This window comes from Citrus clementina, unplaced genomic scaffold (genome assembly GCF_000493195.1).
Source record: "Citrus clementina cultivar Clemenules unplaced genomic scaffold, Citrus_clementina_v1.0 scaffold_2, whole genome shotgun sequence".
NCBI classification, from domain to species: Eukaryota; Viridiplantae; Streptophyta; class Magnoliopsida; order Sapindales; family Rutaceae; genus Citrus; species Citrus x clementina.
In genome coordinates, this window is record NW_006262688.1 from 4,279,860 (window position 1) to 4,304,262 (window position 24,403).

General features: G+C 34.0%; 1 protein-coding gene and 1 pseudogene across 1 annotated transcript; one reads left to right on the plus strand and one right to left on the minus strand.

Moving 5' to 3' along the window:
- The first annotated feature begins 198 nt into the window (after positions 1-198).
- On the plus strand, positions 199-6,559 carry LOC112100814 (annotated as a pseudogene).
- A 12,597-nt stretch (positions 6,560-19,156) lies between these two features.
- On the minus strand, positions 19,157-19,747 carry LOC18051914 (probable FBD-associated F-box protein At1g32375). The gene has a single exon (XM_024190652.1). The coding sequence runs from the start codon at positions 19,745-19,747 to the stop codon at positions 19,157-19,159; it is 591 nt and encodes a 196-aa protein (XP_024046420.1).
- Between the last annotated feature and the right edge of the window lie 4,656 nt (positions 19,748-24,403).

Here is a 24,403-nt window from a genome sequence, read left to right on the forward strand (position 1 = left end):
ACTTTCCCTTTCAATTTTAATATTAAAGAATTGCTCACTTTTCACAAATCAACTTTTACTTTTGGAATTTTGTAGATAGCTATCAGAATAAGAATTGATGAACGAAGTTAGAGAGATGCAGCACATTCATTCGGCCAGAATCATTAGTCAAACTTCAAAACAACATTCAAGCACAATACCTGTTTCAATCTATGGGCTATGGCTGATCTAGCAAGGGACGAAATCATCAAAGGCTCAGCGATCGCGGCAACAGATAACAACGAGTTGGTGGCAGACTGGCAGCAGGAATGGAAACGTTCGTCGGTGGCGGTGGCCGGTCTTTGTGATTTGGTGATTCACAGTTTCATGATTTTGGGGTTTGTTTTTTTATTCCTTTAATTTTTTTATTATTAATATAAAACGATGAGTTTTGTAAGTTAGTTTTAAATTAGAATTTGATTAAATTAAAAAGTTTTTATTATTTAAATGGGTTTAATTTCAAAGCCCAAAATACTTTGTTTTTGTTGAGAAAAGTTATTGAACTTAATAATTAAAAGGGGTTTTATGGGCTAAATTTAAAAAAATTTTAAGGCTCAGGGGGGGCTTAAGCCCCTCCTGGGCCTGAACTGGGTCCGCCCATGGGTCCAATGCTGCAGAAAGTGAACTTTCTTGTAGCGAATGAATTATTATTGAACTAGCAACTAGGGGTGGACATAAATCCACAACCCAAACTAAATTAAATAGTTTGGATTGGGTAAATCATAAAAATATGTTAGATGTGGGTTTTATATAGAAAATTATTTCATTATGGGTTGGATATGGTTTACCCATGGGTCATGGACAAAACTCTAACACTCAAATTTTTCAAATGAAATAAATAAAAACAAAATAAATGAACACAAATAAGTGAAAGGCCACCATTAAATTTTTTACGGCGTGATCAATTGTCAACAGTTAAAAAATAAAAATAACATGTAAAAATAAATTTAAATTAAATAAATATTGTTGTAAATAACATAATTTTTTTTCTTATTTACAAAAATAAATCCTCTCACATGGAAGGATCATCATAGAAAGAGCAGAAGACTTTACTAGTGATCAATAATAACTCGGCTTGGACTGGGTCCGATATGCTAGATGGCGGCTAATTTTTTGTCAATAATTGAATGTAATGCCCATATTAGGCCCTGTACAAAACTTCGCTTACCACATAATGAAATTAGAACATAAAGCATACACACTATATAATATCATAATGTAAATAAAATTAAGCATATAAGTAGACAACATAACGCAAAACTACCAAAACGATAAATAAAAACAAATATTACATAATTAAATAAATAACAAGTGGCAAATTTTATTATTAGATTGTTAATGTCATGTTTGTGAAAGTTTATTATTAAAGTGTACGTTCTTATTTATTGAGAAATAATAATTTTTGTGATTAAACTTTATTTTGATTTTCTAGTATTCTTTAATTTAAGGATTAAGTTATTGTAAAATTTATAATTTTTATCCACTATATTTTAATATCAATTTAATAATTAATAAAAATTAATAATTATTATAATTTTGATATAATTAAATTTTATTAAAATAAAAATTATTTTGATAATAAAATTCAAACCAAACCCAAACCAAACCCAAATAGTTTGGTTTGGGTTGGGTTAAAAATATTTAGGTTGGTTTGGGTTGGATCCAAATTTTGATGGTTTGGTTTGGGTTGACTTAAAATCCAACCCAAACCAACCCATGCCCACCCCTACTAGCAATATTGCTCACAACATGCAACATGTTTCATCTATTTTATGTATTCCATGATTGCATTTACATTCTTTTATTGATATCTTAATAGACTTTTTTTAATGTTATAAATAATACAACTAAAACCAGCATATATATATATATATATATATATATATATATATATATATATATATATATATAGTAGTTTTCTGGTCAGGGATTTTAAAGTGCGGGAAAGTTTTAAAACCACACGGCTTTAAAAGCCTACAGTTTTAAGCCTTTAAAATCATGCAGTTTTAAAAGTTTCCCGCACTTTAAAATTCATGACTGGAACATTTATATATATATTTATATTAAAATCCAAGATAAAAAAACAAATCAAAGATAATATTTTCATAACTATTAGAGAGACTCAAACCGTCCATTTTGAAATTAAGAAGAGGAGGTATTGACAAATCTAACAAAAAAGTTATTACATATCTTAATAGACTTAATATTATTGTATAGTATTAATAGATATGAATGTTTAAATTAGAATAACATTTTTAAAAAATTGAATAAAGATGCTATTTATTTTGTTTTTCAAATAAAAATGTTTTGAAAAATATAATTTCCATAAAAATTTTAAGAGTAAAATGAAATACATAAAGATAAGAGTTTGATCAATTTGTTCACCCTAAACTCTAAATTCTATATTATTTTCTACCATTATTATTATTTAGCTTAATGACAACCAAATTCTAGAATTTTTTTTCCATCCATATATAAGTAGAGAACAAATCACAGACATCTTTTTTGTAACAGGAGAGATTGTTGGCATTCACTAAACTTTATTTGTTAAATATGTTGAAGTGGAAGCTGTGACTAGGGAAAAAAAAATGAAACAATAGAGTAAATACCACAGTTGTTCGTTCATGAGAAGGTGGTAGGACTAATCACTCATGTTCTGCCAAATGGCATAGCAGTGGTTTTATTGTTGGATTGCAAGTGAATTCCATCATAAGACTCACTAGAATTTTTTTTTAGTACTGATTACATATCAAATTATTGAATTATTTCATATATTCATAACTGTTATTACAGCAGATACTATATTGATATTTACAATTAGACATATAACTGAGACTTATAATATTATATTAAATATTATGAAGTATTTGCCCAAATAAATAATTTTCACAAACGAGGAATGTCTCTACTCTACTCGTATTTCACAAGGGAGAAAGACTTACAAATAACTCTAAATCATTAGAATTTAATATAAAAAAATAGATCTCATATCAAAACATCATAAACTACAGTAAAATTAATTAATATATATTGAATTAGAATATTAAAAAGTTGTATTCAATTGAATATAATTTATATTATGATGATATATTATCTTATTTATATTGTTTGAGATATTTATTATTTATTTAATATTTATAATTTGTAAAGGTACAAATATAAAAATACTCATTTTTAAAATTTTTAAGTTATAAAATAACTTAATATTTATATTTATTTGATTCAAATAAGAAAAAAATACTATTCAGCTTTACTAAAAATTTAAATCTATTCAAAAAAAAAAAAAAAAGCCACTTAAGGCTCATTATTTGCCAAACATGTCGGAGGGGTAATCCAATCCTGTATATGCTTTTCTCGGGACTGAAGCCTTTATTACTCCTTTTTCCCATGAAAATTTGATGTGAGTTGATGTGAGTTGATGGTAGTTGGTTCTTGACTGTAGCTTAGCTCTAACCTCTTCAGGAGTCGCCCAGACAGGAAATACTATTTTATTCAACAACTTTTATAAAAGAGCTTAATTTGTTCATTTAAATTTTTTTTTCTGATTTATAATTGCGCTTTATAATTGGCCTTTTTGAATTTTGAATTTTTGTCCAGCGATGGAGCCCACGTTCAGAATGGATGGAGCCAAAGAATCACGTGATCCTCATTGATATTAGAAAATCTGCCTTTGATAAATTGTATACAAGTAGGAGAAAATTCTGTCATAAATTATTAATTTCTTCTATTATCATTCAAACGAGTTGTGGAATTTTTTTATACTACCGGTCAAAATGTACAGAAACATTTAATAATTAGTAATGCGTGCGGATTCCAAGAGTTCTCTTGGCATAATCATAAAATAATCGGGCCCGAAAGCGTTAATCCTTTTGCAATAAAAAAAGAAAATTTGTAACCTACCCCTAAATAAATTGATATTTTACACCGCGTTCTCAATAAATTTGACTTATTGCACTGCGCACCTAAAAAAATTAATATTTTTACACCACGCCCCCAATTCCGTTATTTTCTCAGTTAAGTTTAACAGTGGAGGGGTAAAATTGAAAGTTTATTCTTTAAATTAATTTTAATGAGAATTCTCTTTATTGTAATTAAAATAAAAATCTTTAAAAAATTAAAGGAAAAATAATAGTGGTGACAATGTACATGTAACAAAAATTTTTTTTATTATAATTAAAATAAAAATCTTTAAAACATTAAAGGAAAATAATAGTGGTGATAAATGTACATGTAACAAGAATTTTTTTTATTAAAATTGAAATAAAAATCTTTAAAAAATTAAAGAAAAAATAATAGTGGTGACAATGTACGTGTAACAAGAAATTTTTTTTATTGCAATTGAAATAAAGATCTTTAAAAAAATTAAAGGAAAATAATAGTGGTGACAAATGTACATGTAACAAGAATTTTTTTTATTAAAATTGAAAAAAAAATCTTTAAAAAATTAAAGAAAAAATAATAGTGGTGACAATGAACATGTAAGAAGAATTGTTTTTTTTTTATTGCAATTGAAAAAAAAAACCTTAAAAAATTAAATGAGCTAAAAATTTTGTTTTTTTACATAGAGGGGCATTTTTGTCATTCAATCAAAAGTTAAACGGAGCCGTTAAACTTAACTGAGAAAATAACGGAATTGGGGGCGTGGTGCAAAAATGTCAATTTGTTTGGGTGCGCAGTGCAACAAGTTAAATTTGTTGGGGACGCGGTGCAAAATGTCAATTTATTTGGGGGTAGGTTACAAATTTCTCATAAAAAAAAAATGTCGGTAGAGGGACGCTTACGAAACCCTTTTTTTTTTAAATTATTTTAATTTTTTTCCTAATGTGATCCAAATTTGGGTCCCCCTACCTTACCTCTGTGGTATGGTACCACGCTTTTTGTTTTCTTTTAAAACCACCGTTGGATAATTGAGAGAATATCTAATGGCTAAAATAAATTTTTGAAATTTGAAGCAAAAACTGAAAACTGCTGGAGCCGGTCATATATTAATATAATATCATTTGAGTGATTGGAAAGTTTTGTTAATCGTGGGAAATTCCTAGTATGGCAACGACTGCTCTGATTTCATTTCAGATCGATCTGATTTCATCTGAAATCTATCTGGATACAGTAATTGATATTTACAGTGGTTGTCTTCCTCTTCTCATCTTGGTCTGAACTATTCACTTACTGTTGTCACGCTTGCGCTGTTTACAGGTCGGTAAGTACAATTACAAACCAACAAATTGCAGTAACAATTTTGCGTTAGATATAGTCATGCTAAAATTTTTGTAAGTTATATACTTGAACAAAAAATTAGATCTGGGCTGCGGCGAAGGAATGGTTGTGATATTTTGACGAAATGTTTGTATCTGTGATTCATATAGGGTTATAAATTACACTCGTACAGGGTTGGATCTGTTTTGTTAGTCGAACTCTCCGATAATTGATGAATCTATATTGACTCAATTTGAAAACGATGTACAAGAGACAATGAAATTGAGTCAGCAGATAAATGCGGAGGCCAAATAGTGCTGTGATAATAAGTTGAAGATTGATAAGGTAAACCGCAAAAAATTTGATTTTTTGTTTATGCGAGCGAATAGTTCATTAAGGCAAAAAAGATTTGAGGTTTGTTTAGGTGCTGTTTTTGTTGGTACAAAATCAACACCTAATAACTATGCATTATTTTGGTAGGAGGCTGATAGAAGAGGAAATTGTTCATCTGGAGCACTACAACCATGAAAGGAAGCCCAAATGTACAAAAATGAATTGTGTAATGTGCCTGCAGATTTGGTGGTTGTGATTTTAGATGTTAAGAACTTGGAGTACCCAGGTACATGTGTTTGATATTTTAAGGGAAAAAATCGAGAGTGCAGCAATGCAGGTTATGTGTAAATTAAAGGACTATAACTGGGGACAATTAGATGTAGAGGCTGTTGAGGATTATAAGTTTTTTAATTTGTCATATGTCCTTGTGTTGAGGCAGCTGTAGTTCGCTAATTTGTAGAGTTTTTAATTTGGAAACTAGGTTGAGAATGGTACAAAAGATGCTAGTACGAAGTTTAGGAATCTGAAATACTTGTTCATATTGAATTATTTGATGTTTTATTTGTCGAAGATGTATGAAAAATGACATAGGATTTCGTTAACGGCTTATGATATTGTAGTACAATGGGAGAAAATAGGTTGTGGAAGATTGATATGGAGGGGAAAGTGAAAGGGGCATAGGAATGGTATGGTTTTGGTTGATTTCATAGATATGCAAAATAAATGAAAATCTTTGATCTTTTAATTAAGGAGAAGTTTAATCGAAAGTGATGTGCATGGGCTTATGGGATGAACATGTTTGATTTGATTGGTTGGACAAGGGAGGAGTGCACAGAACAAAATCAGCAGTGGGAAAAATTGGTAATATTAATTTTAATATTTAGCCATTTTCATTGATTAAGGTTGAAAAATAAAAGTGTTTATGGTGAAATATGCATTAACTATGTGCTATGAACTATAGTGGTTTGCTACTTACTTTGATTGCACTTGTTGTACAATCCTAAACCTTTAGTTGTTTGATGAAAACTGCTGTGACTGGTACAAAATTGTTAAGTTCTATTTATCGCTGATATGGTAACATGTTCACTAAATTTATACATCAGGACAACATTTTGGGTGAAATTATTCAATTTTTTTTTTCAATTTAGATTTTAGATTTGGATTGTCATTAATTAGCAATGTTGTTTGTGTTGCAACATGAGAATAGGATATGGTGGAAAATAAGAACACTTGAATAACGTTTGAGCACAATTTTGTTCGAGCACAAAACCATTATATTAATTATGAAATGTATTGACACTTGAAAATATTGAAAGCACTAGTATGGAAGATATATGAAATCACTTGTAGTTGTGCACTGGAATGGGAATATGAAACTTTGGCATGATATTCCAATGAACCAATTGAAGCCACCTTGGACCAAGCATGTTGATTAAGATCTGGATTTCGTTGAAGCATGTAATCATGGTGCCACAATTATTTTTGTAACTAAAAATTGAGAGTGATGCAGTAAGTTATAAATACTTGACTCTCTCAGGTTTCGAAATATATTTCTGTTTCTCTATACAAGTCCTCCAATTGTAATTAAATTGAGTTGTCAAAAGGTGGTGTCCTGTGAGTGAGCTTTGTTAAATCGGAGTGCAGGCGCTACCAATTTGAAGGTGCATCTTGTATTGGGATAAATATATCTTAATTATTTGAGTGGCTGTATCACTTTGTAGAAGACTATACAACTGATCCATAATTTAGTAGTTAATGCAAAAAGATAGCAAAAAATAATAGAATTGCGATTGATTGATAAGGGTATTTGGAGTTATCACATGTTTCCGGACCATTTAACGACGCCTTCATATTTTACAGGTTTGCATGGTTAGGAGGTCCTACCACAAATGACGGTATTATCCATTGAGGAGATTGAAAAGCACTCCATTGAAGGCGCTATAAAAAAATAGGAGCGGGTCTTATGGCCCATCACAAGTGATAGAACCGAAAATCTAAATAGCATTTTTCCTTGCATGTTGAATTTATAATTTATTATTTTAATTGCCGTTTAAGATGCACATTCACATTGGGCTCGGTTTAAGAATAAAAACATTGAATGATAGGTTAATGTTCGTTGAAGTGTCAAGGAAGGGGGAAGTGCTTAATGGTAGTAGTAGTCAATATCATTTTTCTAGGCTATTGGATTTATGAATATTATGTAGATATGCCTTTGATGTCCACCGTTGTGGTAATGATAAATGCAATTTCAAAAAACTCGTGCCTTGAGTTAACATGATTTCAACTCATTTTACTTTGTACTTGGCCGACTTGTTACTAGAATCGGGTAATAGAATTTAATTTGGCACAAATTTTAAAGGTGCATCTTGTATAATGCAGAATATTACTTAAATCACAAAATGAATGTGTTCAAAGATATGCGTAAAATGTGGTATTAAAAGGCGATAGAAGGAAATTAAGAACATTTTCATGTAATAAGGTAATAAATTACCTCATTCACAGCAATGGATTGCTTTAGACATGGTAATAATTCTGTTTTGTTCAGACATACACAACAACAAACATCGAAGATGAAGCATGCAATTCACAGGAATGCTTCTGCAGAATTTAGGTTGTTAATAAACAGTGCACTAAGAGCGAAATAGATAACCATGGTGGTAGATATCAAAAGTTTGGTTAAGAGATAGTCTGGCAAGGATAGAATCACAATCTTCCCCCATGCCAAAATACCCGAAAGGCCATTGACTTTGTTTATATTACATATATAACAAAACATTATAATGAAATACATATATAACAAAACATTATAATGAAACATAGAGAGTGGAACTGCAAAAGACTGATGTCGATTTCATCTAAGCGATCCAAATTGTGATCACAGGCCTGCACAATAAGCCGCACAGAAAAAAGTTTTTGTTTAGTCGTTTTTTCTAAAAATTTAATAAGATACATATCCACGGGAAAACTAACAACTGCGAAACTTGTTTTGCTTAGTTGAACAATATAAAACTTACTTATCCTACCATCGTTGGACGTGGATTTCATCCGGAGGCTATCCTTTTCTTCAGCAGAGTGAGTAACAGTATTTAGATGGGTCGACTGCAATAAGTAAGAACGTAGTTAAAAATTTCTGGGAATATTACAATTGCGAACATCTAGTGTGAACTATAACAGTTATACTTCAAGGACCATATGCACCTGTAAATTATTTGTGGCAGAGTCAGAGTTACTTTCAATGCATTGAAGAGCTGTGCAGGATGCAGTCTCATTACTGCCCTTCATTGAAACAGTCTTCAGACTGTCGATCATCGGCGGAAGTAGTTTATTACATGAGCCCCACTTCCAAGCATGTTTTTCAGGTAATGGCATCATCCCGGGAGCATACATTGAACAAAAGTTCTGGACAGACATCATATTATCCACATACTCCTCAACATTTCCCATGCTCAATTGAATTCCCTTACATACATGCGCGCATGGAATTCCCGATATCTGCTACAACTCACAACTGCATGAATGTGCTTCCATGTTGAGGTAAAAAATTATTGATGTGGTATTAGTTAATTTTAGCCTTGTGCCATTTTCCTCAGCAAGCACGAAGCGCTGACCATCAATGGTACGGTCATGAATTACTTCCCGAACCGTTGGCGTTACTTTCTCCCTGTACCAGTTTCACATTTCCATTCTTCTTCGTTCAAACAATTCTACTGTTAAGCGTGCAATTGCTACAAATTTGCTAGCAATGCTCATCTCCAAATATTGATGTAAGTAATTACGAAGTTTGTCAGTAATAGATAGGGTTACACAAGTACATTTGACCCATTTTGGAATTGTAAAAGCCCAGCTTGACCAATCAGTTTGTAACAACCAATCATGGCATTCTTGACTTTGATGATGTATCAAATCCATATATTTATTGAAAGATGTTGCACTTGTACTGCGGCAAGCCGACCAAAATAAGTGTTCCACCGGCGCTGTAGGGAATCTTTTAACCATTTCTGTGAAAATCTTTAGGCAGCTCTATCTGTACGCAGCTTTAGGAAGGAATTCTTCAACAACATAATCAATCCTATTATCTCCGTCACCCATAATGCATAGACCTTCACCATTCTCCAAACACAAAGCATTGTTTATAATTTTTTAAAAAAACACCCACGAATCCAAGTCTTCCACTTCAACTTCACAGAATGCAATATGTAATATCCCATTGTTCCCATCAAGTGCAGCTGCCACTAGCATCACACTGTTGTATGGGTTATTAATTTTCCATCCATCAACAGCCAGTAAACCTCGACAATGATTCTTGAACGCATAAGACGTCCGTTCTCAGCATACAAACATCCTTTTGAATCTTTCTACCTCTCCATATTCATGCCTATTATTCTCCAGGAGTACGATGTTGCAGCTATTTATTCTCTCCATTTTGTCTTTGAACTGGTTCAATATAGCATAACCATCTTCATGGTCCATGCCCAGAATATGTTTCGCTCTTTTTGTTGCACACAACAATTTCGCTTCATGGCATACTACCCCATACGTTGCTTCAATCTCATCCCTTATGTCAACTATTCTGAGGTTTGGTTGCAATTTCCATCTATGAAGATAAATTGTTGATATCCACTTCGATCGATGCCAGAATTGTTGGGGAAGGCGAGTGCATTTATTATCTGCTAGAAACTCTATTACAACAAATGTCCTTCCATTAACAACCCTCCCTGCTTTGATCACCCAGTCATAGCGAAGATCGAAAAACTTATAGGAAACGGCATGGCCCCGATTTTCCATTACGCACAACTTAAACCCCTCACGAATTGCAAACTCTTCAATCACCTTTCTAAAGTGACTGACATCTCTGAATCTCTGTCCATGATACAATATCATCTTATGCCTTGGAGGGTCATCAAATTTGAACCATTCACCTACATATTTCGATGTTTCGTCATCTGTCAATCTATACATACAGCCCTTGTCATTTTCCGATGAGTATCCTTCTATTTGGTCTTCCTCATCATTTTTCTCTTCCAGACTTTCTTCATCATCATCCGAGCACCTCTCTGTTGCCAAATGTGTTTTACACCCCATTCCTATAAGTGATTGTTTGTTGCATTGTTCGTAACTATGACTATTGGAAGGAAAGAGCTCTCTCGCAATCTTTCTCCTCATTCTTTGACATTTTCTTTTTAACAATTGCTCCGCTCGGTCAGTATCATTAGCGGAGTTGCCTGTCAGTCTACTTCCACAGCTGCGGGTACGAATATATTCTGGAGATGTTTTGTTGATAGCCTGCTTCGTGGAACCTCTATATTTCTATCTCGTTTGGCTTTTCCTCTCTAGAACACCAGCTTGTTTGTCCTCTTCCATGTCTGTATCACAACCTTCTCGTTTTATACGTATAAAACCTTTATTTCTTTCAGTTAATATCAAATTTAGAAGATTAAACTATTACGTAAATTTCATTGATCATGAACGACAATAATTTATTATATTACCTTTTTAATTTTGGTTAGGGAATAAGCCTAAAAATTATAAATTTAGGTGGTTGTCCAACAATGTTACAGTATGATTACGAATCAATCCGGTTAAATTGCGTTGTCGCATTGGTGTTATTGCAACACCATAAACAATATTTTAGAAGCAGTTTTCATGACAAATTGATTTTCTGTCCAATGCATTACTACTCTTAACTATGAATCATTGCTTTCTTCTAAATCGTAAAGGCACGTAACTTAAAAGCAAGAAGTAAGCATATTACCTCCTTCCATTAAGTGATTCTTCAGTGTCCGCTGTTTGGAAAATTGTTTGGTACGACCCCTCCTTTATGATGTTTCTGTATTGTGCCCTTTATCCTTTCGCTTATGATACTCGTGAACGAGTTGGCAAATGAAGGTCGAAACTTCCTGTCCTGCCCTGTTCATCATAATTGCGCTCTTTAACCATGTCCATTGACCAAATTGCGAATTGGCGCGAAATTTGCATCCAAATGCGTGTGGATGCCACAAATTTTTTGCCTTCCATTATCAGATTACACATGTTTGACTGAAAATCATAGAAAATGGAAAACGCAATGAAGATTCCTTCATCATTCCCATTTCCATAAAACTTATTCTATTGCCCGTTGTTCAGAGGTTTAGGTACATACATCCTTTAGAATGGTTTCGCAACACTAGAGGCAGATCCTGCATTCATTAGTCTTAATGACTGCACTTTTTGAATATACATTTAAAGGCCCTAACTATTTGTTATCTGAACGGGCCCAAAACAAACTCCTCATATTGCTATAGTAACTTTTCTTGTTTCGGTCTTCAATCCATTATACTACCCGATAGAGCGTTTCAGAATCAATGCTCTTTCAATGTTTGGTGGCTTATCATAATTTATAAGGGTACCTAGCCGGTAAATATTGCAATATTTTATATGGGAATGGGGCGATCCTTGCCTACATGCATATGGCAAAACAACTAAATTGTTATGTCTTAATCATGATGCGCATTTTGGTAAGCGGACACGCATTACGCATTTACAAACCCCGATTTCCGGACCGGCTTGGGTTGTTTTAAGAAGGAGCTAATACAGTAAAATGTATTATAATATTAAATGGATTAATTAACAATTTTAGATTTTTAATTCAATTTTTTGTACGGGTGGCCACGGCTCGATTCGATTTGGTTCGTTTTGGATCAAAATTAAGAACATACAATTAAAATCGAATATTTTATAAAATGAACAGAATAAGAACCGAACTCAAATTAAACCGAACCTAAACGGAATTTTTCGGATTGGTTCGATTTGGTGTGGTTTTTCGGTTCTGGGTCTATTTAGAATTTAACATATTTAGGCCATTCGGCCTCATGAATGTAATACATTTTTTCAACTATTAATTCATCTTTATTTGATTACAAATATAAACAACACTGTTAAAAAGTAATCAAAACACATTGTATCAATATTTTCTCACTAATTACTAATAAGGTACTCACAAAATATTAAATATTATAATTTCAAAATACATAACCAAATAAACTTTACTCCTCTACATAAATATAATCATAATGTTGTAAACACAATTTAAAAAAAACCAATTACAACTTACATAACAAAATAACGAGAACATTTAGAAACAAACAGCATCAACATTCTCCCATCTTTACCGAGAAAATAAAATTTCCAAACAAACAGCAACAACATTCTACCATCGTCATCAATATCAACATCAAGTTTAGGCATTTTCCAAACTCAATACCTTTATCTATACAAATAATTTGGATGTTATTAAATAATTCAACACATTGTTTGGCAATAAAATCTAAAATTATTTCGGTTTTCAAAGTTTGATTTTTCAGTTCTGTTCAGTGATCCGAATACCAAACCGACATTTAGGTTTTTTTTAGAAATGATAAAATTCGCTTTTTTTTTATAACCGAAATCCCAATTAGAAAAAACCGCTGGTTCGGTTCGGTGTTTTTAAGACCACGATTTGATTTCCCACCCCTTATTTTTCCAAATTCATGGCATCCATCAAATTTCATATTTTTTTTTGTTAATATTATATACAACTATTGTAGTTAATTGATAAAAAAAGCCCTCTCGTTATGATGCATTAATGGAATGAAGTATGTTCATTATTCGTATGTATTACTACTTACTATTACTTAATATATTAACATTTAATTATTAATTATTATGCCTTTTTTCAATATTAACAATATTGAAACATCATTTTTTATTAACAATTTAATATGAAAATAAAATTTCACCATTATTTATTCTTTTTTTAATAACGTAATTAAAAAAAATTATTAGTTAACATGTTATTATAATTATTGTGAATATGGTTATTGCATTTAATTAATAAAATTGTTTAACAATTAATTAATATAATTGTTCATAATAACTATGGCAATAAAAATTTTAAGTTATTTTAATAATATGTTGCAATCTAAGTTATTCGGATTTATTGAAATTATTTTTGATATTATACTTAATGTTCATTACCAATTTCAAGCCATGCGAACTATTATGACATTGTTGGTAGAGTTTTTTTCCCATATTAATTTATAAACATAACTATTAACAAAGGGATTAATGGGGCAATCATAATGGATGATGATAAATTATGCATCAGGACCTAACGTGTATAATATTTATCAGGTTTATTTTTCCTTTTGTAAATTTAATTTTTTCTTAAGTGTGTTGTCTTTTCAATAGATCATTATAGATTTGGCCCCTTTTGTAGGCCTTTTTATGTAATCGATGTCATTCCTGACATCTTATGCCCCCATTTCACTCCATTAAGACGAGCATCAACATCCTTACAATAAGTTGTCCCATTCTCCATGTACCTTAGTTGTCACTGTATGACAATTGACATGCCAAAAGGTGGTCACTTTGTTTTAAATGTCGATTGATTGAAGCTGTAAGGCTCTCCTTACCTCCCTTTTTGTTTATCCATTAACTCTATAGGCTGCCAACACTCAATATAATAGGACACTTTTTAACTTTGCACGTTCCTGACAACAAATTACTTTTTTAGGGAACAACGTTTACAATTTGTTTTGCCGATAATCTATACCAGCAAATTGGTTTGATTTACAAAATGTATTATCCCCTTGGGCTATTTAAGTTCGCACACTATTGTGATCCATGTCCTTCGAATATTGTTATGAATACATTGATTCTTGTTTTCGAATATGGTACAAAAGTTGTGTTTATTAATTGTATGAGCTTTGATTAAAAGTTCATATACCATTACTATCATTTAATCTATACATCAAGCAAAATTATTATTGTTTAGGACCTTTAAGGTATTAAGAATTTCATAGTTCAATAATTATCTCTAGCACTACATTTAAATCTATTCCTGGAGGCACATAACCAGGTTCAGTACGAAGGAAGAGATAGATCATCCACATATTATTTTGGCGCCACGGACTTGTCAATTGTCATTTACCTCTGCAAATAATAAAAGGACACAAGCCTTATGATCACAGCCATACTCTCCAATTTCCTAGGCAGGGCCTTTTAAAATTCATTAGCTGCAATTCCACACATATAAACAATAGCGAGAACATGGTCATTGGTGTGTAGCCGGGTTCCCCAAGGTTGTGGAAATGCTAAGCCTAAGGCGTTACCGAACGTCGGGATTCACTCTAACGCCACTATGTGATATCGGCTTACTAGAAGGTTCTGTCCATCGGTAGTTTTAACAGGTTGTGTTCGCATCCGTAGTAACAGTCCGTCAAATGTTCTCCGGTTAATTCTATTCATAACCTTTTTCAGCGTGGCCCGTAATAAAAGGTGAGGTTTCAACCTTTATTAACCTGGTTTTTTCCTCATATTTCTAGTGGATACCTAAGTTTTCCATTATTAATTCTCCATGTTGCATTTATTTTCTGCGACGGCAACTGCGTCATTAACAAATCTGAAGGCATTATGAAATGTTAATTTAATAGCAGGAGGTACAACAACAGTCCGACCATCATGAACTTCCAACTTTTGGTTAATCTTCATTCTCGAACATGTTAGCTGCTATTTACGTCCTCATTGCTTGACATCCTTCTAACTTGGGATGGTTTATTAAGTGATTTCACATTCCAAATGAGAGTTAAGGAAGCCTCCATTATATTTGCCATCGCTCAAGCAATTCACTGTCATATGTAGTAGGTTTAAGTTTAAAGTCGTTCTAGATGCTGTCATTTATTGTAGCAGTTAATATATACGGCCCCTTTTGTACAATGATTTCGATAAAATACTGTACACCCCAGGTTTTGCCGACCATGGATAAAGGGTAGCATCTAGATATTATTGTGGTGAATTGTTCCAACAGGAACAAGCATTTTGTTTTAATTTGCATAAAGTTCTCATTTCCTTTTGACGACGGAATGTTGTACATGTTTGTTTAGCTATATTAATTTGATCAATTCACGTGTCAAATGTCCTTTACCTTATGGTCACAAACGAAATCATCACATAATTTTTTGCCGAAATGGCTAGTCGCGCGCGTTATGTTAATAAAATTGATTCATGCGTGTAGATCGACGAAAACAACTTCACGGACACAAAATTTATAATAATAAAATTATAACGAGGATTGACTACATTATCTGCGAACAATCACCAATGTCAATATCAGTTTTAACAAATAACGTGCCTAATCTCGCTTTATAATGCTTAACTCCATGAAATTATAAACGAAGTCCTCCATTACATGGCCTGTAACATATGCAATCGTTAATGCCTAATGACGTTTATGCAGGACTCTAACCGCTCCTCGTCCACCACCATAAGTAAAGAACAACCAATGCTCTAGCAATTAGATTGGTGACGATGATCGCAACGAATAATGCTGCTAAATGCAATGAATGAACGCAGTAACTTCTTGTCCGCTCTTCAACATACTCATGAATACTACGCCATTCAGTGCCATCTGGAGAACACCATTGAAAAAACTTGCATGCATCGCAGCAAAATAATAACCGTTGTGGATTGTTTGAAGACTCTGAAATCTGAATGGCTGCACGGCATTGTTGGGGACAGTCGCAATAACGGTTGTTAAGCTGAATCCAGCTGCTGCCGCTCCTACGATTGTAGTTATTGTTGTTCTTGTCATTGTTACTTCCTCGATGTGCCATGTATTGTCTCTTACAATGAGAATCCCTAAAGTTTATCGTTTGTTGCTCATTACAGGCTGTTTATATAGAAAAAGAAGTAAGGAAGGTGAAACATAATTTCAGCCAACGATCAAATAACGGTTACTTTCTGAGATTTTCAATTTGTTTTTTCATTGATATTTAAATTGTTTGAAGTGAAGGGAGGCCAAGTTACAGAAACTGGGTAATGTCTAAATTACCCTCTCATTAATAAGGGAATAAATTCTGTGCTTACTCAAATATGATCAAATATGCTAGGCATGGCTGAAGGAGCATCAAGTTTCTCCCGCAAGAAACTTTAATCCAATTAATGCTTGAAAGATTTGATCTACTATGATGATTATGAAGTGATGGGTGATATATAGTCTTACTAGGATTTGGTTCCTAGCCTAATTTAAATTGTTTTTAGGGAATGCATCCAGAGCCGTTCCTTCAACTTATCGGTTACGGTGAACAAGATGTGTTCGTGAAGATATATCCATTACACATTAAAATAATCTATACGTAATGATGCCGTGCGTAGAGCGGGAGATGAGGAACCCTATATCTAAAATCTGAATAGATCGAGTTATGTTATAGGGATGAAAGTTCCTATGGGCTTGTCTCCAAATATTTGAATAAGGTGATTGATGTTGCAGGGTTTTAGACAGGGTATCGTGTGCTTTGAAGAAAATTATTGATGCCTTCAGTTTTACTGTTGGAACGTGTTAGCCGGGTGTATGGCTTTAATTTCAAACGGCCCCGTCTTTAAATATCATTGGAGCCCCACAAGTATAGTCACTTCCTTCATTGCATAAAAAATATAACTGCACAGTCCTTAAATAATGTCAGCTACTACAGAACCAATTCCTCCTCCTTTCACATTCGTCCTTGAATATATGGGTTCAGCTATGGTCATCAAATCTGTGAGGCCGGCGAGTTATTGTATCCTCCGACTGTGCAACATAGCGGCCTTGGTGTTACAGTAGAAAGATTCTCCTGTCATCCATAATTTCCACCCCAAAGCTGTGCTCCCGTGGGCCGGTCGGGCAATCAATATTAACTCAGACGAGGTGTTGCATAAGATACTGCAAGTATGTATGCGCAAAGGCCAATACATTCTCCATGTTGCAGTTATATTTGATGACCAGCCGCCATATGGAAGCACAGATCGGAACGTTCAAACCTGGTTGTTGGCCTCCCTTGATCCGAGTATTTTGGGTAGCGAGCAGACAATTGTCGACGGAGAAGGAAAAGAAGCTGAAGTACTACCACAAGCAGACATGAAAGTACCGCGCTCTAAGCGTAAGTATAGGTGCAGAGTTTGCAAGGCTGATGGACATGGAAAGTGTACGTGCAAGCTGGTAAAACCAACTGCGATGGTAGGCCCGTTCACTAATAATATAGTGGTAAATGAAATTATACTGCACGAAAATGTTGGATTTGCTCACATTTAAAAAATTTTGTTATGTCTCGTCTGTAGTAATGACTTTATGTTCCCTTTCCATGTGCCTCCTTAGGCATTTAATGTTACCACGACTTTCTTGTTATGCCGTAGGTGGGATAGAAGCAAATTTGGATCGACGAGGGTGACCCATGCTCGGAACGAGTCTGAAGCACGGGTGACACATGGGAGCTACAAGTAATATTTTTTGGAAGCATAGTGATAATGGTTATCATACGACGACTATAATAATTATGATGTGGTTGTAATGAACTTTCAATTTTATCACCGTCATTTGGTTGTCAACATTTGGTAGCTCGGGTTTATGTCGAATACGATGTCAAATGTTATAAAGGATATAGCAAACCCCTTATTATATTATGGATATTTAAGAAATTTCGGCCTATTCGGAGTAGTAATATGTAAATGTTTCATTATTTCCCTGCCTTCTGTAGGCCTTCAAAATAACGGGACACTATTTCGTGTTACGCAAATAAGAATAAAAAAGGCCCTGTTTCAATACACTAAGGATGTTCAACAAATAGCACAGTTGTACAGGGACGTCGCGGCTGATACTGGGAAATATTAAGAACTGATCCGACTATTAAAATCTTCTACAACGTTGCAAGTAATACACCAATGTAGCCATACGTACAATAATTTAATTGTACAAGTCAGTGTTCAGCACACAAAACAACACTGTAGCCATATATGGTCCATCCAAAAAGTGAAAAAAATCGTCTACCAAGAACATAGTTTGGGGGTTTATTTAACATACCAGCTACAAGCATAAGTTTCATGTTACGATGATTAACTACCACCACAGAAATAAACAATAGCGTTCAAACAATGAAAATATCACATATCGCAAACCCTCAATGTAATTGTGATAGTGTTCGGAGGAGGTGATTAACTTGTTTTTTCGACACCGTGCGCTTAGACCTAATTATCATCATTTGCAATACCAAACAGTGTTTCATGAAGTACTCGACCAGTTTAACATTATCTTCTACATCCTCAACTCCTTTAATTTCAATTTCTTTGACATGTTGAGCTAAACACTGTGGAACGCATCCATTTTCCATCCATCCAAATTTCGGGTCGCGGACATCAACTCAACATTCCTGTTAAGAGAAAACAAAATAATATAACTGTCTATAATTTGGGATAAGACATAAAACAGAATATGCTGGACATGGTCTGATCTTCACTAACACAAATGTTTCCAACAGTGCTGCAGAGGTCAGGATTACAGGAAGAGCTCGCCATCTAGTTTCGCCAACGTGCACTTCCAAATGGGTCAGCTGAGGAACCGAGGGTAACACACTGAGGTTTGCATGGTCAAGTGCCTACGCAAATAAAAAACAAAACAAAAATTAATGATCATATATAAATGGACAAATTGTAATGCATACATAGTGGATACAAAAATTTTGTTACCCCTAACGTTCGACAAGAAAAACGAAGTGAATGTGATGAGCAGGGAAGGAAACAGTAAGAAAATTGAAATTGCATGGCATAGCAACAACTAAATTTAGATCTACCGTAGCAGTATGACGCCAGATGATAATGTCAAAGACTTGCAGTTAAGAATACCATTGAGAAGCTGCACAACTTCCCAAGGATTTAGTACTGACCATTGCAGAAACAAAATTGCCAAGTTAACCGTCTGGAGAAATTGGAGGTCATGCACCTCATACGAGACCATCAAGTCATCAACAACATGGAGTAATTGAAGAAGTGGAGCCATAATCAAACAATTGTGGTGAAAATTATTGAAAGCAAAGTTATAGTCGTCCACTAGTACTGTCCAATAAAACCTCTTCAGCGTAGACGATGAAATTATGAAGTTAGTTGCAGGGCCATCATACTTCAAATAAACTTTTAGACACAATTCTTCAATTGAAGGGCAGCTAGAAAACAACTTCTCGGTCAATTGATTTTCAGGATATTGTAGTGACACACGTAGGAACTTCAGATTTGGGAAACACATTCCAGAAACAGGAACGGCGATGTCAAAATCATAATCCAGTTTCAAGACCTCCAACGATCTGCAGCTGTAAATACTCTCGGGTAACTCTAGCCGTTGTTGATTTTCAATGTTAAGCTCAAGCTCACGAACATCACGCATGACAGCTAACGAAACCCAACCTTTGAACCTGCCGGACCCACTAACTCTATAAGAATGGAGATATAACTTCTATATAGTAGAGCGTTCGGTTCGAAGAAGAACAGAAATAACAGACATCTCAAACCTTTCCATGGTGGCATCAGTGAAATCACCCTGCCTTATGCATAATGTCGCATCGAACAGCAGAGTTTGAAGTGAAGTGCATACATGCCTCCATCTAGAAGATAAAATGCAAGTAGCGACATCAATTTTTGTTGTTAGAAAGGAGAGAATATTGCAAAGGACTGAATCGAGCAAAGAACTGTTCCTATCTTGCCTAACCTTAATGCCCACTGTTTTCCTACTCTTCCGTTTGGAATGAATAAGGTTGCGTGCTTTCTTTATAATAACTGATTAACTACCTAACAAATCCATCAACCAACAGAGTAATTATGGCGTTATATACAAATACAGATTCAAATGGTCATATACTTTGACCAATATGGACAACGAATCAATAACAATACTAGGAATCTAGTCAACAAGGGAATCGAACAGGAGAGGCCAAGTTTATAGAGCAACAACACAACATAATTAAAAAAAGCGAAGAGAGTAAAGCTAAAAAATAAAAAATGAAATGTGATCCACATCCACAATGTCTATCTTGGTACGACAAAAATATTACATGTCCTTCGCAAGAGTACATGATGAACCATAAAAAAAAATTAATGCCCTAAAAACAAAATCGCAAGCGGCTGTCAGAAGATAAAATACTTACCATTAAATATTATTCGGCAACGGCCATGACGCCCTGATCACCGAAGAGGACAAACGCGTTTGAAGCAGCTCTAGGTCTAGGTTTTTGAGTTCTCACAATTGAGAGGCAGCGATTGAGAGATGCTGAAAGGTGGTCAGAGATCATTTATTAGGTTAGGCCAAAATTGGACGAAGTAATTAAGTTTTGAGTTAAATATTCTCGAAAATAGATACGTTTCCACTGGGTGGACCCATATGAGGAGGCGATTTGATATTATCGACCGTTTGATATCCTCAACCGTTTGATATCAGTTATGGGGAATCCAATGGCTACAACGGATGGAGAGAATTAACGGTGCACTAAGTCAATCTGGTCCAAGAAAGTCTTCTTTCATATCGAAGTGATTTAATGTTTTAATAAATGGTTAATTTGGGGAAGGTAACACATTAGGGTAGCCACTTGGGATACTGACCATTTAAGGGGGGGCGTTCGGAACTATTATTAAGATCGTTATTTAAATTATTTCCGGTTAACTGCCAAATATATACATGTATGATGAAATTTTGTAAATGTATTTAATACACAAACGGAAAGGTAGATGAGAAATATCATCTCATGATAATTCAAAAACAACACTTACCGATAATATAATACATTTAATATAATTTTCAATCATACAACCTAATACAAAGTAAACAATTGATGTTTTCGAAAGAATGTGTAGTCCAATGAAAGCAGCCTTTAATAATGTGTACTAGTATTAAAGTAATTTCAAAATAAACTAAAATACATGGCTTACAAAGCATCATAAATTTGCCAATTACCTTCATCGCGAAGAAGTATTTGTTAAAGGTTGTGGACATGCGATTGATTCTCGTTCTATGGCCGCAACACCTCCCGGCGTCTCAGGAAAAATGTAGGGAAATGTCACCGTTGAGAAACAAGGAATAAATTAAAGTAAAACCTAAAGAATATCGACCGTTATCAATATAATTGATAGCAATAAAGGGAACGACCCTGACTTGGCATACGAAATGGGAAAAAATTCATACTGTCGATCATCAACTGTATGAATCAATATCAAAAGGCGCTGCATTGCCATTAATATGTTAACATTGTTCTTGTTATCAGAAATGGAAAGAGTAAGATTGTGAGAAGTTAATAAGAAGCACATAATGGATTATAAGTCAAGTTTATAATTAACTAATGTATGATTTAATTGTATAAATTCGTAAATAATTAATTGTACTAAATATATCAACAAATATATATTTAAATAATTAAGTATGTATATTCTAAATAATAACTTAATTACAATTTTTGTAGATAATTGTAATGCTCGATATGATAAAAAATTTAAACTTATTTGTACCGGTAACTAAACACAACTGAACAATTTTTGCACAAATATGTAATCTTTTCATCCCATCAACGATGAAGACATTAGTAAGAGTTATTTGTACTAGTAACTAAAGACGGCTGAACACTTTTTTCACAAATATGTAATCCTTTCATCCCATCAATGATGAAGACATGTAGGAAAATCAAATGTTCGTACTGAATTAGGAAAATATTAAGATAAAAAGAAAGTAATCATTAAGATTTGCACGGTTAAAAAAGGAATGGAAAAAAAATTTACCATTCATAGACAAAGCAAATAAAATAATACAATAAAATTCTTATAATGACCACTACATGAAAAAAAGTTCATACAATTTGAAGTTTAAATGCGAAATTAAATTAATAAAGTAAAACAATTAAGTAAACACTTCAACGTTCATGATCACGATATACTAAACCCTAAAAATATTTGGAATATAATAACATACAAGTCAATAACTATAATATTTAATAAGTTAGAAATTGAAGCCAAAAAAAAATCTAGGATCTGAGTAACGATAATTTGAATCAAACAACAATTAAAAGTCATGCACTGTAGCTTTGTTGGACATTGGGGGAAAAAAATCCCACTTTCAGACATAATCACATTAAGGTAATGTGCCCGAATTTTATTCAGAATAATTATTTCATAGGTGTAACGTACAGCTTAAAGAAACATAAGATTTGCCTTCTAACGGTGTTGACACATATAATTACAGTAAGGATTGGGAGGGCAGTGGTAATTATAAAAACAACAGTCTGTGAAAATGGGCATTGCCATTATTTAAACTGAAGTGTCGTTAGCAAAGAAGATGATCTTGCTATTACGGAATGGCCTGAGCCATGCTGGCTGCAAGGAGAGTTTGAAAAATAAAAAAAAGTTACTTCCTTGATCATCTTCTAAGGTGATAGGGCAGGAAAATAGTTTAAATAATGGCGTGTACAACAACAAATGGCAAAGAAACAAAGCTTCGTAGAACACCCGTCGCCCCGTGAGAGAGGCCCAAGAATCAACACTGCAGACTGTATAATCATAAACACGAATACTGTTGACAAAGAAAAGCAATCCTCTACGATATTTGGAACGCAAATACAGCACAATGAATAATTCAAACGAAGAACAGGAAGATAGAGATGATTTGGAATATCCTGTAACAATAGAAGCCGACATTTATGGACAGTGGAATGTGTCCTCAAACGACGAAGGGGAAGCCCACAATGATGATTTTGGAAGCATTGAACTACAAACCGACATCAACAACGAGATGGGAACCAACCAGACCGAGATTGATCAGCAACAATGCACAGAGATGGTCTAAAATAATGTGCATGCCATGCTAACTTTGTTAGGCAGGGAATTCGAGAGTGAAGAACAAGCTGAGACATATTACCGACAATATGCAAGAAAAGCAGGATTTGGGGTTCGGAGGCACAATATACGAAGAAATGTTAATGGCAATATCACAGGGCGAACGTGGGTGTGTAGCCGAGAGGGGTTCAGGCCTGCAAAATACCTTCAGAAAAAAAGCAGAGAAAGAGAAGCAAGGCCACTTACACGGACTAGTTGCCAGGCACAATTCTGTATAATTTTGAATTCAGAAACAAATCGATAGTCATGAAATTATTTTCATGCTGTGCATAACCACAACTTGACCCCGCCACAACTTGTGCACCACATAAGGTCCCACAGAAGAGTAACAGATCCAGACTTGGTTATGGCTGCGTCATTACAGAGGGTAGGAGTAACACCATCGTAAATACACGAGTTCATGGTGGACAGATCGAGGGGTTACAACAGAGTTGGGTACAACAGGGTCGATGTTCGAAACAAGCTCGATTCAAACAGAAGGTAAAGTTGAAAGAATCAGATGCAGAAACTTGCTTATGATATTTAGAAGGGAAGAAGAGCTCTGATCCATCATTCTTTTATGATATGACAATGATGAGTTCAAATCGCCTTGGGGACTTATTTTGGTGTGATGGCGAAAGTTGTGCAGATTATGCGTTGTTTGGTGATGTTATAGCGTTTGATGCGACATATAAGACGAATGCTTATCGAAAACCTTTTGTGGTAATATTGGGGATTAACCAACATCAAAGATTAATAGTATTCAGATTTGTATTGTTGTCGGATGAGACAGAGCACACATACACGTGGTTGTTAGAGACATTTTTGACAATTATGAATAATAAGCAACCGAAGGCAGTAATAACATATGGCGACAAAGTAATGCGAAATGCAATAACAAAGGTTTTTCTGCAAGCATCACACAAGCTTTGTTGCTGGCATTTGGCTTGAAATGCTCAAATGAGTGTTACCAACACTGAATTTACAAAGGATTTTCGTCGGTGCATGCTTAATGCATATAGCGAAGAGGAGTTTGAGATGAAATGGAAATCGATGGTCGAAAAGCATCAAGTTGGACACTTTGAGTGGGTTCGGAAGATGTACGATGAAAGGCATATGTGGGCTGAGGCTTTTTTGCGAGGAAAATTCTTTGGTGGTATGAGAAGTACGCAAAGGTCTGAAGGAATGAATG